At 34.1% G+C, this 18,417-nt stretch overlaps 1 protein-coding gene across 2 annotated transcripts in view; it reads right to left on the bottom strand.

The window, feature by feature from the left end:
• LOC124353863 (glycerophosphodiester phosphodiesterase 1) overlaps positions 1-18,085 on the bottom strand; it is a 41,719-nt gene extending 23,634 nt beyond the window's left edge. For both annotated transcript variants that reach the window (XR_006921635.1, XM_046803892.1), the window contains exons 1-4: positions 17,564-18,085; positions 12,373-12,548; positions 10,920-11,025; positions 7,363-7,455 (exon numbers count right to left, since the gene is read on the bottom strand). Coding sequence is in view for 1 of the 2 variants with exons in the window: in XM_046803892.1 (XP_046659848.1) it covers positions 7,363-7,455; positions 10,920-11,025; positions 12,373-12,548; positions 17,564-17,965 (777 nt within the window). In the remaining variant the exon portion in view is untranslated. The remainder of the gene's footprint in view (positions 1-7,362; positions 7,456-10,919; positions 11,026-12,372; positions 12,549-17,563) is intronic.
• Positions 18,086-18,417: the final 332 nt, after the last annotated feature.

Genomic DNA, 18,417 nt, shown 5'->3' with positions numbered 1-18,417 from the left:
TTGGAGAGACTAAAACCACTACCAATTGTTCAATACAACCATTTTATGAAAAGGCGTGACCGCAGTGACCAAATGATGTCATATTATCCTTGCGAAAGGAAAACACTGCGGTGGTATAAAAAGATTTTTTGTCCACGTAATTCAGATGATGTTAGTGAATGCACACTATCTCTATAACGAAGTTCGCACATCAAGTGGAGAAAAAACAAAATGCCATTGTACGACTTCCGTCTGGAGGTTATTGACAAGCTACTCCCGGACGTTCCCGAGCCTCCTCGACCTCTGAAGCGCCGCCGCGTCCCCCATGTACCCTCACGTATTACAGAAAAAGTGGCTTGTGGAAAGAGAAGTAAACAAAAGAGGTGCAGAAGTTTGCTATGCAAATGGCAGAAAGAAATACGTGGATGTGGCAGTGTTTAGAATGTGATGGACAGCCTGGGTTGTGTGTCCCACATTGTTTTGACCAATTCCATGACTAATGAAGCGTACCTTGGGGAGGATGGTTGGGTTGTAAATAGTAGTTTTTAGTGTTTTTTTATCAATATATTTTTAGTTATACTAAGTGATTTGTTCCCCAGTAATTATTATAAACAATCGTTAGTGGTCTGTTTTTCAAAAACAATAAGGAAAACGGTGTGCGCTTCGAAGAGAGACTGGCCCCAGGAAGCGTGTGCGGGTAGATCTACTGCACGTTTTTCAAAAATGGCGAAATTCGGCTCTTTTGGTGTTTGATGACCTTTCTGTACCAACCCGTGTCACAACAACTAAATTGGTAAGTGAAATACTAATAAAAAAAAATTAGCCTCTAGCAACATACATTACTTAATTTTTAGCAGCGAACGTGTTAAGTTAGAGCATACCATGTAAATAGATGTGGCTGAGGTTGAGGTGACTCTAGTTGGGGGTAGCTCTAGTCTTTCGATGCTATAACTGCTCAACATATTTTCTAGTTTTGTTTCTGTTTTGGTTTTGTGTCAGCATGTCTATATTTATGTCTCCCATGATGATGGTAGGGCGTTTCCATGTAGGTATTTTGTCTAAGGTACTTGAGATTTATATTCAGGGCATCTTCAAGGTTCGCACTTGGAGGTCTGTAGACGCCAAGAAGGTATACAGTTTTCTTCTTCAATTTAATATTGACTGCATATTGTTCACAAATCAGTTCTTCAGAGCTTGTGTCTTTTACTTTATACTACATTTCCAAGTGATTCATGAGCGTATATGGCCACTTCTCCTTTTCTCGAAAGCTTTCTGGAAAACCCCCCAATTAATATGTAGTCTCTTAGTTTGGTATGTAGAAGTTGGTAATCTTTTAGACTATGTTCTGTCAAGACTACAGTATGAGGTTTTGTGGTATGAAGTAAGTGGTCAAGCTGGTTTGGTCTTGTTCATTAATGAGTCAATATTTTGGTGGCGTATTTTTTGGCTTTTTTTAGAGGGTTTATACTTTTAGTTTCAGCTGGGAGTTTTATAAAGATTCTTGTAAAGGTTTTTGGTTTCTGCGGATGTTTCAGTTTTGCTTTTTTCCTGTGTGTTATCTCTAAAAAATTGTGTTTTTTGTTATGATCTGCCATGATGTTATAGTTTTATGTTCTTTATAAAATGCTATATTACTGCTAAAGAAGTCATCTACAGTTTGGTCCTCTGCTAATGTTTTTGAGTTTAGGGGTGTTTTGCAGTTGAGAGCAGATGAAGTTTTCAGACAGTCAGTTAGTCTGCTAGTTTTAAAAGTGGAGTTGGGGTTTGGGTGGTGAACATCTGCCTCCACTACAATGATGTTGAAGTCCTCGTCATCACTTGGAGTTGAAGTCCAAACCGTTAACCTGGGATCCTGTTGCCTGTAGGGTTGCCATTTGCTGGATACCTCTGTCAATGTTGGTGTAGACAATTTTTTTAGTTGGGATTTGACTGGTTCCCCCCCGTTAATCCTGTTTCCATGTAGAGTTGTCAAGTGGCTGGATACCTCTGTCAATGTTGTTGTAGACAGTTTTTTTAGTTGGGATTTGACTTGTTCCCCTCCGTTAATCCTGTTTCCAGTAGAGTTGTCAAGTGGCTGGATACCTCTGTCAATGTTGTTGTAGACAGTTTTTTTAGTTGGGGTTTGACTGGTTCCCCCCGTTAATCCTGTTTCCAGTAGAGTTGTCAAGTGGCCTGGATACCTCTGTCAGTGTTGTTGTAGACAGTTTTTTAGTTGGGATTTGACTGGATCCCTCTGTTAATCCTGTTTCCAGTAAAGTTGTCAAGTGGCTGGATACCTCTGTCAATGTTGTTGTAGACAGTTTTTTTTAGTTGGGATTTGACTGGATCCCTCTGTTAATCCTGTTTCCCAGTAAAGTTGTCAAGTGGCTGGATACCTCTGTCCAATGTTGTTGTAGACAGTTTTTTAGTTGGGATTTGACTGGTTCCCCTCCGTTAATCCTGTTTCCAGTAGAGTTGTCAAGTGGCTGGATACCTCTGTCAATGTTGTTTGTAGACAGTTTTTTAGTTGGGATTTGACTTTGTCCCCTCCGTTAATCCTGTTTCCAGTAGAGTTGTCAAGTGGCTGGATACCTCTGTCAATGTTGTTGTAGACAGTTTTTTAGTTGGGGTTTGACTGGTTCCCCCCGTTAATCCTGTTTCCAGTAGAGTTGTCAAGTGGCTGGATACCTCTGTCAGTGTTGTTGTAGACAGTTTTTTAGTTGGGATTTTGACTGGATCCCTCTGTTAATCCTGTTTCCAGTAAAGTTGTCAAGTGGCTGGATACCTCTGTCAATGTTGTTGTAGACAGTTTTTTAGTTGGGGTTTGACTGGTTCCCCCCGTTAATCCTGTTTCCAGTAGAGTTGTCAAGTGGCTGGATCCCTCTGTCAGTGTTGTTGTAGACAGTTTTTTAGTTGGGATTTGACTGGTTCCCCCCGTTAATCCTGTTTTCCAGTAGAGTGTCAATTGGCTGGATACCTCTGTCAGTGTTGTTGTAGACAGTTTTTTAGTTGGGATTTGACTGGATCCCTCTGTTAATCCTGTTTTCCAGTAAAGTTGTCAAGTGGCTGGATACCTCTGTCAATGTTGTTGTAGACAGTTTTTTTAGTTGGGGTTTGACTTGTTCCCTCCGTTAATCCTGTTGCCTGTAGAGTTGTCGAGAGGCTGAATCCTGTTGAATGTTTGAGTATCAATTGGCTGGATACCTCTGTCAGTGTTGTTGGCAGTTTTTTAGTCGGAGTTGGATTTGTTCCCCTAATTAACCATGTTTCCTGTAAAGTAGTAGTTGATGGTCTACTTTTTGCCACCTGCAGGGAGATGCTGAAAACATTGCCTTTTTCATTAAAAGCTCTTGATTTTCTGAGGCTTGTGTTTGTCTGACCCTGTGACTTTGGTTTTTCTTTATTTTGTTTACAGTGTAGTCAAGACTAGAGGCTGTTTTTTTCTTTGTCATGTTGTTTGGAGTTATTGTTAAGTGAGCAGCAAGATCCCTAATCTTAAGATCTGCTTCATCTTGCCTCTGTCTTAGCTTAGCTAGTTCCAAGAGAAATGATGAGTTTGACACAGTAGTCAAGGTTTCATTGTATGTTTGGGTTTCTGTTGATTTATAAAGATTTTGGGTTTTGCAGTTTGTTGGCACTTTCATGTGAACAATTTTCTTCATTATTCATCTTCAAAATTGATTTTTCAAGATTGGTTATCTTTTGTGAATATTGTGTGAGCAGTTGTTTTTTAGTGTAATCATGGTCTTTCAAATATATTTTGTAGTTCTGATTGGTTTTGTTTACTTTTTTCCAATTCTAATAGTGTGTCATGCAGTTTTTTCTTGGAGAGTTTCAATTTGTTCTACATATTTTTCCTCAGCTGCTAGAAGATCCTCCAGGTAATCTCTAGTTTGGAGTTACACTCATGTATGCTTTGGATATCTTGCCGTAGTTTGTTATTTTCATGTAATAGTGCATTCCCAGCCTCTGCAGCCAAAGTAAGTGGTCTCTAGGTCAGCTTCATCTAGCGTTTTTTTGTTTGTTCTTGTAATTTTGACTTCACCTCCTCAAGTTCTGAGGTCGCATGGTTGTTATTCATCAATAAATAAGAGTTGTCTTTGGCCAAGGAGTTTTCAGAAACTTTAACTTTTTTTACAGTCAATACAAATCCAGGATTCAACATCTGACTTGCAGATTGAAGTTTTTTATCAGTTATACCTATACATCCTGCATGGTACCACAATTTGCAGTGACCTGTGCATTGTATTCCTGAAAATTTGACCCCAATACTACATACACCACAAGGATACTTAGTTGGTGCCATTTAATACAGTAGAAAAATATATTTATATAGAGTTTTCAAAAATTGTCAGATTGTTTGGCATTTATTCCAGTAAAGCAAATTTTGTTGTTTATTACATGGTAAGAACAGCCAGTGTAGTGCTGTTAGTCAGTAGATAGTTGTTTATGCGGGGACAGTTGAGGTAGGCTCTGTAGGTATGTGAGCCACTAGTGCAGTGTTAGCGCAGGAGGTCTGTCTGCCTGTCTGCCAGCTGTGCTACTCTGGTGATAGTGTAGCTTAGGTGTCGAGTGTTGCAATAATACAATATGAAACAGTTTCTCTTGACTTGTATGAGAAGTTGTGATTTTTATCTTTTACAGAGTTGGTAAGTAATTGTTATTATATACTTATGGAACAGACTTACAGTTGTTAGTTACAGTTGTGAGTATAGTTGTGAATATTTGTTGGTTAAACCTATGACTATCAAATTCCTTGGTAGTGTACACAATTTTTATTCAAAAATCCAAAATAACCAAAAGATGCAGAATTTATAATCAAAAACAAAATATGAAACACTGTGTAAAAATATATCACATGTACATACAATACAAAAAAGCAGCTAAATGAACAAAAATAAAATGGTTTTTTAGATAGAATCCTTATAAAATATTGGTTTACTTACAAACCAAATCAATTTAACACTTAGAGTGCTAATCCTGTAATTTTACGGAACAGCGAAACTTCCGAAGATTGCTAATCCCGTAGTTTTACGTAGTTGCCATTTCAATTGGTATTATATTACATTGTCCGTATTTAAACGGGTTTTGCCTACTCTACAATGTTATTTGGGTTTTTAGTAACACAGTTGACAAAACAACTTCGGTCGCTTTGTTTACGTGCCGCTGACGTGACGTTCGTTGCAGCCGGCAGTCAATGTCGCAATCATGGCTTCTCGCAGCCTGAACGGCGTTGCGATCAGTGATTTATTAGATGAAGATAGTTTTATTGTTGTTGATAGTATTTTTGACGATTCTGACATTGATCCTGATTTCATGGAAGAAGATGAGACACATATTTCAGGTAAGAATAAGTCTATTTATCACATAAACATCAGTCTAAGACTTTGGTTATGTTATTGTTTTCGTGAATCAAACTATAATTCGTATTATAATAAATTAACTTTATTCAACTAATATTCTATTCATATGAATAAAATGAAAATATATTCATATTTTACATAGTATATTATTATGTTACAGATGCTGAAAACGGTACTGACGGCAAAAGTAATGCAGACGCATCAATATGTCGGCATAGTTTTTTTGTCAAAAAACTACAAAATATAAAAACATGATTTGTATTATTCAGAGGATAGTTTATATTTGTAAAAAAGGTCACTGTAAATAATTGTATATATGCTTAGTTTAGTTTGTTAGATAAAAAAACTGTCTCAAAAAATATATGTTTTTCAAAAACATTTTTTATGTGTAGTTTTTTAAAATAACACCAACAATCTCACGTTAAAAGAAAGACGAAAGTAAGCTGAATTAAGGCATGTAAGTATTTTTCTTATACCTTAAATATTTTTGTTTTTAATAAATTTTGGAAAACCACCAAAACTTCCAGCATTCTACAGAGTTACATGTTATTTAGGGCCAGCACTCAAAGTGTTAATATCATAGTAATCCCAAATAGATGTTGTAGTAGGTAAATGTCTTGGCTAAAAAAGAAAAAATTCTACTTCAAAAATATAACAAGTTTGGTAAATTTTGTGTTGTATTTATGTTGGTATTTTTTTGTAAAAATTATTTTGTAAATGTTTTTTTCCAAATAGTGTACAATTAAAGCTTTGTATTGATATATAATGTTAACATGTTGTTCATATTTATTTATTCTTACTGGAGTAAAGATTAATCAAAGTAATATTGTTTTATACCAACAATTTTCTAATAATAATTGACATGTTTTAATATAGAGTTCCAATAAATACAACTAACAAAAATTAAAAATCAGCAAGTAATTTTTGCTGTGTATACAAATTCAGTCTTTGTGTAACACACTATATATTTCCCATTAACGTTTTCTGTTCATATAAAAGCTGGTAATGACAGTAACATCTCACAAATGGTAGCAAACAAAACTTAGAATCTGAATCAAAACTTCAACTCTTCTAGTTTCAAAATATATTTAGTTTCGCCCTTCAAAAATATATCTAAACATTTTTTTTTTTTTTTTTTTTTTTGTAAAAACAAAAACACCTAGATTTGTGTCTATTGAGAGAAACAAGTGTACAGTTGTTAGGCAACCAATTTTTTATACGTCTAAAGAAAACGTATAGACGTAACAAAAAAAACACATGTTTAGAAAGAGCTGCTCTTTTTAGGGACATAAGTTTCATTTATGTAAAACAAAAATTCCCTTCGATATGATACTTGATATGATAAGTTTTTACCCTTCTCGCAAGTATGCAACTACTTTATAAGTTCATAAAGTCAAGTGTTGAGGTTTATTGGAAATTTAAATGCCTTTTTAGGTTAGTTTATTTCATTTTGAACACGTACATATAATTTTTGTCAGGATTAAAGTCTTATTTTATGGTTAAATATGTCATAGAAATGGAGATGACATAGTGACTCAAAATGAATCACTAGCCATTACAACGCGTACCTAGAAGAACTCAAAATGAGTTGCTGGCTGGTCAAAGAGTTACAAAGGAAGCCTCATAGCAGGAAAACAGTCAAATAAATAAAAGTATACAGATCACTGCTATGCTGCTAAATGGTAAGGGCATGGTGACTGGCTAACAAAGCATAACATTGCAGTCTCATTATCAGTGCAATGACTGCAAATGTAGGTTTGTGTTTGGCTTCATGCTTCACGGTTTTCCAAACTGGAAAAAATTTTGTATTCTCCTAATAACTTAATAGATTTTGCCTAACTAAAACTGATTAAAATATAATTCCTTCCTAACCGCCCCCCCCCCCAAAAAAAAAGAAAAACAAAACATCATTTATCCTTTCTTAACTCCTCAAAATCATCACATCAAAAACCTAACTATTAAAGTTAAAAACAATATAATCCAAGTTTACTATTAAAATAAAGAATGAATACTTCTATAAACCAATAATGATATCACTTACCATATAAATAATAAACGGATTAAAGGCTGAAACCATTGCTCTCTTGTATAGTTTTGGGTGTGCTTGGAAAGTTTCCAAAATTACTTGCACCACCTGTAAAAACACTTATCAACAATGTATAAAACTGAAGTAAAAAAAATACATTAAACAATTAATTACTAACTATATTTTGGAAATTGAAATTCGTTAACACCTTCACTGTGATACTGACTTTCGGACATGCACAAAAATATTAATATTCATCCACCACAGTCAATGTGTTTAAAACCTCTTAAATAGCAATAGGAAATAAACTGTTATTTTTGTTATTTAAGAAACTCAGCACCTTTTAAAAAATTCACTTGTGTTTGTTTAGTTTATATCATATTTCACAAACTTTAAACCAATTTTTTTGTTCTGACCAATTATTATTGTGCTATTATATATTTATTTATTGGATAAACAAATTAAATCTCATTTCACAATGAAATACACAATTGAATTTACCAAAAATGTTATCCTTAAAAAATGTCATATGGTTGCGATTGGGACTAAAATGTACAATAACTGTAAAAACAAATGCAGAAAAATCTCAAATACTTTAAAAAAATAACACCTATGACATCCTGCATTCAAGAATAATAAGATCTTTGGGATTGTCATCATTCAAACCGAGATGTTCCTCAGCACACGATCAAACTCCTGTGGCTGAGAACGATGTGACTACTATGACTAAAGCTACATCTCACTCACCAGCTTTGTCACCGGCATTGTTTCACATGCATGATACAAACTAGTTTTATTGATATAAACATTTAATCAAATCAAATAAATATCTGGAGATCCTAACAGTTTGATCACATAGAGATATAAAGAAAATCCAGACATGTTTTCTTAGGATACTGGATACCAACTGGGCTTTGGATATGTAGCTACTCCAATTATGAAGTAAATTATGAGTTGCTTTCGACTCCAACTTCTTTATCTGAGACACTAACTTGCTGATATTAAAGTGCAATACAAGATGACTAATGAATGGTCTTCTTATCTGCAGAATTGATCTTGTGTCCCTAGAGGTACCTGTCAAGAACAATCTTCTGACACTAATTCTATCCCACATCACAGGCGTATACCAATGGTGTATAAAAACTTCCGCACAAGGAGTGTGTGGTTTCTAAAGTGGATTTATTTTGTTTTTTTTTATGTAAAATGTTAAAGTATCAGTTAGTTATTGTTGTGATATAATTATGTTAAACATCTCATAATGCAATAATGTTTAACATTTTATACTGTTTTTTAAATTACTGTCACTGCTTTTATTTCATCTTTTTTTGCTTTTATTTATTGATTCATGTTTTTGTATATAGTTTATTATTATTCATTACGTTTCTTGTGTGTTAGCATATCTTTTTAATTTTGGTTAATTTAGTATTAATTACATGTTATTCAATTCATAAAAGACTCATTATTACTCCTAACATTCATATCTCTCATTTCCTGTATTACAAATTTTGTTTTAAAATATGGTAAAATTCTTTCTTTAACATTAATATTATCCACGATGTCAAGGAAATGTAACAACAACCACAATCAAATGTTATATCCCATATATGAGTGACAATGTTTTGGTGGTACCAGTGTTGGTGTGTTAGATGGACGTTCCACTGAATAACCACACAAAAGTTAACCTTCAGCAATGATAGTATGCAGAATTAGATGGAGCAAGCTTAAAGGTAAACTATTAATTTTAAACCACAATCAAATGTTATATCCCATATATGAGTGACAATGTTTTTGGTGGTACCAGTGTTGGTGTGTTAGATGGACGTTCCACTGAATAACCACACAAAAGTTAACCTTCAGCAATGATAGTATGCAGAATTAGATGGAGCAAGCTTAAAGGTAAACTATTAATTTTAAACCACAATCAAATGTTATATCCCATATATGAGTGACAATGTTTTTGGTGGTACCAGTGTTGGTGTGTTAGATGGACGTTCCACTGAATAACCACACAAAAGTTAACCTTCAGCAATGATAGTATGCAGAATTAGATGGAGCAAGCTTAAAGGTAAACTATTAATTTTAAACCACAATCAAATGTTATATCCCATATATGAGTGACAATGTTTTTGGTGGTACCAGTGTTGGTGTGTTAGATGGACGTTCCACTGAATAACCACACAAAAGTTAACCTTCAGCAATGATAGTATGCAGAATTAGATGGAGCAAGCTTAAAGGTAAACTATTAATTTCAAACCACAATCAAATGTTATATCCCATATATGAGTGACAATGTTTTTGGTGGTACCAGTGTTGGTGTGTTAGATGGACGTTCCACTGAATAACCACACAAAAGTTAACCTTCAGCAATGATAGTATGCAGAATTAGATGGAGCAAGCTTAAAGGTAAACTATTAATTTCAAACCACAATCAAATGTTATATCCCATATATGAGTGACAATGTTTTTGGTGGTACCAGTGTTGGTGTGTTAGATGGACGTTCCACTGAATAACCACACAAAAGTTAACCTTCAGCAATGATAGTATGCAGAATTAGATGGAGCAAGCTTAAAGGTAAACTATTAATTTTAAACCACAATCAAATGTTATATCCCATATATGAGTGACAATGTTTTGGTGGTACCAGTGTTGGTGTGTTAGATGGACGTTCCACTGAATAACCACACAAAAGTTAACCTTCAGCAATGATAGTATGCAGAATTAGATGGAGCAAGCTTAAAGGTAAACTATTAATTTCAAACCACAATCAAATGTTATATCCCATATATGAGTGACAATGTTTTTGGTGGTACCAGTGTTGGTGTGTTAGATGGACGTTCCACTGAATAACCACACAAAAGTTAACCTTCAGCAATGATAGTATGCAGAATTAGATGGAGCAAGCTTAAAGGTAAACTATTAATTTCAAACCACAATCAAATGTTATATCCCATATATGAGTGACAATGTTTTTGGTGGTACCAGTGTTGGTGTGTTAGATGGACGTTCCACTGAATAACCACACAAAAGTTAACCTTCAGCAATGATAGTATGCAGAATTAGATGGAGCAAGCTTAAAGGTAAACTATTAATTTCAAACCACAATCAAATGTTATATCCCATATATGAGTGACAATGTTTTTGGTGGTACCAGTGTTGGTGTGTTAGATGGACGTTCCACTGAATAACCACACAAAAGTTAACCTTCAGCAATGATAGTATGCAGAATTAGATGGAGCAAGCTTAAAGGTAAACTATTAATTTCAAACCACAATCAAATGTTATATCCCATATATGAGTGACAATGTTTTTGGTGGTACCAGTGTTGGTGTGTTAGATGGACGTTCCACTGAATAACCACACAAAAGTTAACCTTCAGCAATGATAGTATGCAGAATTAGATGGAGCAAGCTTAAAGGTAAACTATTAATTTTAAACCACAATTAAGTAACAGATTAAAAGGTTTAAGAAAGGATAGCAGTGATTTTTAGAACAGTGCCTGGCAAATGACACTTCAGCTCATCATTTGTTCTGAAATATACTGTGTGCTATAAACATGATAGTATTTTTGTACCTTAACACTCTCGTCCTTGACGTCTATAATGATCCGCATGTCCAGGTCCAAGCACAACTGGATCACTTCGCTGAACAGAGCAACTCTCTCACCCTCAAACCGCTCCCTGTAACAATACTAGCATAGGAACAGATTGATTTGTTATAACATTCTAGTCACTACACATGATGTAATGCAATTTAGCTTAACCTGTTGAGTTCCGGGCTGTTACAGTACAGGTACCCCTGCTGACCTAAGTTTTTTTAGCACTCGATTATTATTGTTCATTACAGTTATTATTTGTTCTTGGAATATCATACACCTATAGGGTTTATATAGATTATTATTTATGTTAATGTTATTGATGATTCTGCATATATATATATAGACATAGATCATAGCTAAAGTCTGCATCACGAAATAGTTTGTTCAAAATAAAATCATCACATCTGTTACAACTGAAAATATACACTTAACTTTCTTTGTCACTATCGGATAAACTCATGGCAATAATTCATTGATATCTTTATAGAATAACTCACACTTACGCAAAGCCATATTTGTGTTTACAAACAACAGCTGCCGGCTGAAATGCCTCGACTTTTGGAGTAAAAACAGGCTGCCAAGTATTTTAGTGCAAAACGAAATAGACCTCAAGAGAAAGCCATAATTCTTAAATGTGAATTCTGATATATTGAATGTCATTTAATTTAGAGAGGTGTGACAAGGAAATGCGAAATTAAAAGGCTTGCAAGCAGCCGCAACCCTGCACCAACAGGCCACGACTGCACACTTGCCTTGACCGCATCTGTGTGGCAGCGGGATCCAACAGGTTAAACATTCAGAGCCAAGTCAGTGTGGCCAACACAAAGACATAATTCTCAAATCACTATAAAAGGTAAACTTCCAACATTTTCTTTTAACCATAGGCCAGCTCAACAAAAAAATAGATTTATTCCAGTATAAAATTATTGTATACACATGGAGAGCATGTGAATGGTCTGATCCACCATATGTATTTATGGAAAAACTGAAAGGTAGCCTACGTGTCTGTATTACCCATCAATTCATGTTATTTATCTTTCAGAAGTGAATGTTCACATACTCAATAATAACTTATGTAATAAATTGCCTCATTCTAATTCATCTCATCTTAATATGAAATGAACTACAGCAAAGTAAAATATTACAAGTATTTAATTTGTACTAAAACTTCTTAATTTGAATGATTTAATGGTTAATTTTCTCACTGATTTATCTTGTTCAAATCTGTTATAAACAGAAAGAACGTCCTACTTAAAAAAAAAAAAAAAACTTGCATGCTTAGAGACTATTCATTGAATTTAAATCCCGTAAGAGATGTATTACATAGGAGTGTTCAAACACCACAACAATTTTTCTCATGTCCACACTCCTAGCTGTTCCAATTTCTGTCAATGTATTTACACAAAATTACTTCTGTGCGGTAACTTACTGCAAAGGGTGTTTTACTGAGATGTCAAGAGTCTGAAGTTGCTCCCAGGTCATTTGCTGTACCAGCCCGGTAGCGTTGGTGAGTCGGTCAACCGTGTCATCGTGGAACAATACCGGCACATCATCAGCAGTCAGTGCCAGATCAAACTCCACTGCTCTGCATCCTTTCTCATGACACTGACAAACAATCATTATGCATAAGCTTAAACTTTTGGTTTAAGCTAATTAACGCCACTAAAATATTACGCCTATTAGAAAATGAGTACTGTACCAGTAATGGATAATTTACATTTTGACTGTACTAGAATTTATAATTTTGTTCTTTAATTGATTGTTATGTTACCAAACAACAAATATGTATATTTAAAATCTTATTTCATTAACAATACAATCAGAGGTGAGAAAAGGATTAAAACAATAGTTTAGCATGTACCAGTTCCTCCCTCAATAAACGTTGTGAATGTTTTTCAAGAGTAAAAGCATAAAACTTTAGTACAGTTGATTTTTCATCTTGCAACTTTTTTTGTAAAAACTACAAACAGATTTTAATACTAAATTGCACTATGGACACATAGTGGTCAATAAATAAGACAAGCTGGATTTCTCAGTCAAGTACTAAATTAACGTACATGTCTCTATCTAGATTACACTGGTTTAGCTTTGGGGTAAATCAGAGATACCTGTTTTGTAGCGTAGGTATCTTTGATGTCAAAACGATGTGAAGCGTTCGTATTGAACATCTTTGTCACCAACATGTTTAGAAAGACACAGACTTCTAAATGTTTTATCAATGTTGTTAGATGAGAAAGTTTTGGTGCTCTACAGATTGTATAAGGAGAAACTACTGGAACTTCTGAATTTATAATAAAATCAAATAAAAGTTGGTGGAACAAAAAATAGTAGCATTATGGGAATCAGTTCAAAAATATTTTTAGAGAGCCAATTAAAAAGTAAAATTATCCAGCTATGGTATTCTTGGTGAATTTTGTTTAATGGTTTGATGAGTGGCCCTTAATTTAGACTACATGCAGAAAAAAGAACAGGGCAGCTTTTGTGGCAATTAGCAAAATAACAGAATGTTCAGTTCAGCATACAACTTTGTCAATACATTTAATAAATTTATAAATATTTATACTTATCAAGATATTTACAAATAGCTATACTATTTGTAAATATTTTCTTCATACCAAATTTTACAATTGTTTATGCTCTCTAGGCAAATTTTAAAATTATGAAATTGAATAGAAATAGGACAAAAAATAATGATATAACATAAAAATGTATAGCTTGGATCAATATGTTTGACCCAGAATTGATTATTGAAAAATCCAATCATGGATGCAGACCAATATTTTATTTATAAGTTACAATAGTCTGAACATTCCAAACCTAAAATTGCATATATATATATGCAATTTTATAATATATATATATATATATACTAGCTGTTACCCGCGGCTTCGCACGCAATCTTAGAACCAAACTCCTTATATTATTTAGTAAAAGCAATTATGATGTAATATGATGGAAGTCCTATAAAAATTTTAAAATGTAAGTAGGCATACATCAGGTAGATATTATTTAAGTTCGTGGTAAATAGTATCAAAGTTTAACTTAATTATTATATCATGTTTAGCACATGTAGGAGCATTTCTGGTTCTAACTAATTATATACATAACGTCACAGCTGAATCTGCCTTGTCATCCTGATCAAGAAAACACAAATCTCAGATCACACAGGTCTCGAAAACTTACTTCGGTCAAAAAGCGTATATTTCCAGTCTTTGTCATATATTCCAGGTCTAAGATATTTCCAGTACTATAGTAGAGTTTGCCTTGTTGTTCTGACGAAGAAGAAATATATATATATATATATATATATATTCACGTAGGACCGAGATGCCTACTTCGGTTAAATAGTGCCTACTTAAGACCATTTAAATTCACTTACCTACTATGTCACAGTTTAGCTTGCCATATTGCCTCAATCAAATTTTATATACGTTCGATTATCTAGTTCTCGGAAATCTACTTCGGTCAAAATCGTGTTGACATAGTTGAGTTTACCTTGTCCTGATGAAGAAAATACACACATAAGTAGGACTGAAGAGCCTATTAACGACCTAGGGGAGAGTCCTACCTACTTACTATGTACTTTCGGTATAAGAGGGAAATTCTTATTAAGGTTTTGCAACTTTCCAAAATAATGGTTATTAAAATTTTGCGTTACACTTGTTTTTAGGACTGTAGCCAGGGAAAGAATGAATCGTTGAGGCATGTTAGTATTCATTTCTCTGTTTTTTCCGTAAGCCATTGCTAAAATGTAATATCATAATGTCAAGGAAGCCCGCCAGTTTAAAGTAACTTATGTGAAAACATTCATAACTTTGTTCATTAAGGTTAGTTTTATAACAGTATTTAATGCATTAGATGATTTTAATTCGTCATTGGCGCAATCTGGAGTAAAACTTATATATTAATGTTTTATTTACTATCTGCATTACACTACCGATCAGGCACTGTTTACTTATTATTGATAAAATTCAAATGTAAACAGATGTTTCAGAAAGTTTGTCGTACTATAGCTGTCAACAGCTGTCAAAATACGTTTTGTTCTTATCATAACATTCGAATGTAAACAAACTAATTTTTTAATTTGAATTCGACTTTATTTGGTGAAATGAATGTGTTATGGGTGGTAAAAAGCACTCTAAATATTAATTCAGACCAAAAGCTATACCTGTTCCAAATTTCAGCACACTCCGTATAGCAGTTTCAGCATGATTCGAGGACAAACCTTGAAACATCTAAACATCCAAATACCCAAACTTTCACATTTATAATATTAGTGGGATTTACAGATATTTAAAAACTATTTAACTTCATTACTAAGCAGAACAAAGAAAGTTTTCACAAACCAAAATCTCATCGAAGATTATTGTACAGGCATTCACTAACAACTCAAGATTGTGTCAGTCTATGTTAAACTACAGATGTAAAATGGCTCATTCATTTTTGTTAAAAATGTGCCTCCTTATTTTGTAATATACCACTAAACAACTGATTGAATAAATTCAAAATTAGACTTGAAAAATTAAATAGAAAGTAAATTATCAGCTAAATAAAATGTAAGAGGAATGTAATTAATAAACTCAGTTAAAAAATTAAACTATCACTGCTATTTAATTACTTGATCAAATTCTAATTGGGGCAAATTATGAATTTAATGTTATTTACATATTCTATTCTGCTCATTCGCCAGAACAAAAATATAAATGGTTTTAGGGTGTGCAAATGACAAATAACATGGTTTTAGGGCGTTTATTCATAAATAGTTGGGTACTTTGGGATTATACCGACCACACCAGTATGAAGAACACAAAAATAGAAATTTATAGAAACAAACATGATAGAACGAAAAAACAACTCTTCAATTACAAAATTACAAACTTACAAGCATTTCCAGGTATTGTGATCGGTATTGTTGTCGCTGTTATCTTATCTTTCTCGAGAATCCTGATTACGGCAGGCCGCGCGGCATCACGTGATTTGCACGGTACATCATTGCCTTTCCATTACAATTCAATTTATATTTCTGATTAGCCCCTCTAGAATTTGATATTTTACTGATAGGTACTATCTCGAGGGATGTTTTTCTTTCGTCGACATCAGCGCGGGGCAGCACCGAAGGTGCTGTTGAAGCCCGCGCTGATGGCCGGAGGCACTCGCATTTTGGGTGGCGGAATGTGATCAAGAATAAAAACAAGTTTTGAGTGTTTTTTTAATAAAAAGTTTAGTTTGGTAAATGTTTGTTTTTGTTGAATTTTTGTGTTTGGAGAAATGTAGAGGTAAAACACGGAAGTACAACAAAGCGATGCACCAGCTGAACGGGCGGCGAGACTCTGCAATCACGTTATCTACTAGACGCTCGACTTTGACCTCTGTCTGAGGATGGGGAGGTGTTTGCGATAAGACAATTCCTGTTTTATATTGACGAAATATTGTTCTACGCTAATCTAGTAATCAGTAGAAACGAAATGTGAAATAACGATTCATGTCTGGGTGTGGTCGGTATAATCCCAAAGTACCAATAGTTGTTTTTAATATTTTAATGTTCTGTTTGTGTCCTGTGTGTCTTAATATTGTGTACTTCAATGTTATCTACGGCCCGGACTGATAGCGTATCTGTTATCTGAGCGCTCCTGGGCTGTCATCCATTGCTTTACAAGATATCATGTACTATAGTTGGAATCAAGTGAGTGCTTGTCAACCATTGATCAACCATCCATTAGTTCAACGAATCATAGTGAACTATGTGTGTCGGGCATGTTAGTTTACGTTTTGACGAAACGAGATTATTTCCTTTTAATGGTAAGTGTTCTCTATTACTGTACATTTATATATTAATATTGGGTTTTTCATGATTTATTACGTTTAATTACTTTTTAATTTATATTTCTGATCAGCCCCTATAGAATTTGATATTTTACTGATAGGTACTATCTCGAGGGATGTTTTTCTTTCATTGACATCAGCCCATGCTGATGGCTGGAGGCACTCATTTTAACCCAATAACAATAATTAATTTGTAGCTTGAAATTAAGAAAAATATTGTTCATTAGGGCAAAATTTCTGCTCATTTCAGTATTATTTTTCATTTACCTTTCCAAAAATGGTGCTGCATCTGATGACGGCACCACGAGGTTGATTCACGGTCCCCAAAGGTTACTTGACACCGATGTACAAAATGGAAATATTACTCCACACGTGAAAAGCAATTCCATTTTTTATGTTCTACAACTTCGTTTTCTCATTTCCAGCCCATGAAACCATATATTGGTTTGTTCAGTAGGACGATTCCAATAAGTTATAACGCTAATATCGTATTTTGCCGCTCCGGCCGTTACTTTCATAATTACCTAATAAACCACAAGAAGTAATTACTAAGTGGCTTCAACTTGTGGGTTTGGCTCCTGGTAACACATGGGGAGAATTCTCTCCTCCATTTCACAAAAGCGGTTATTCATTGATATAAAGCTGGGCAAATTATAAATATTGTAAGGTTTTCTTTGATATCAAAGTCTAGGCCATAGTTGGTATGTTTGTTATGTAATGTAATCAAATAACGAGTGTAGGCCACTAATTAAAGTCTCACTACATTCTGTTTAACCTATTTAGAAAACAAGGCCTACCTGTTTAATAGCTGATAAACTGTTCTCTGGGGCATCAAGTCCAGCTCCTCGGTGTCCAATCACTGGAAAAAATTCACAGTCATCAGGGCGATCTTGTTCTTCTTTTGAGATAGAATTTGACATAGCCCCAATCAGAGAAGTCAGAGAGCTAGATCTTATCATCATCCTAGGATTATTGCCTAAAATTTCAGTAACTAGTGCATCATCTGGCTGAGGCAGAGCAAAATACCACAAACACACATATGTAATTATAATTACTAAAAGAAGTATAACTCCAATATAAATATTCAATGTTATTATTTCAAGTAATAAAATTAATGAACAATAAACAAACATCCAAAACAAGGCACAGCTAGTAAACACACTACATTCAAATGTAAATGGTTTATCCATTGTTTTCATATTCACTCTTTTGTTGTTGGTAATAGCACGATAACTTTAAATTTCTCAGTGTCTAGTCATTTTTCACAAGAAAACAATAGCTACTAGCTACCAAACAAATATCTCAGACCTCAGGATAACCTAACCTCTAACTTTGACCACCGTGAAGTTAGTGTCACTTTATCGTCCACACCGTGATGATATCGTCGTCACTTTGTATTCTGTGCGTAAAAATTACAGTTTTAAGTTTGAAGGCACTTCCAATAATTATAAAACTAGACTAAAGTATTTAAACTAATAATTAAATAGCGCTCGTTCTTCAAATCTAAACAGTTTTCCTTATTGGAAATTTGCCCATATGTGTCCTGTTAGTTGTATAATAAAACAAAATCCAAAATATAAGATGTCGACCTTAGAGGACTTGTCGCCTAAATTAAATGGACGTTAGACGTGCGTTCACGATTAAATCTATC

The sequence above is a fragment of the Homalodisca vitripennis genome, chromosome 2, assembly GCF_021130785.1.
Source record: "Homalodisca vitripennis isolate AUS2020 chromosome 2, UT_GWSS_2.1, whole genome shotgun sequence".
Lineage (NCBI taxonomy): Eukaryota > Metazoa > Arthropoda > Insecta > Hemiptera > Cicadellidae > Homalodisca > Homalodisca vitripennis.
Note: the sequence above shows the minus strand (reverse complement) of the source record. Positions and strands in the feature narration are given on the sequence as shown.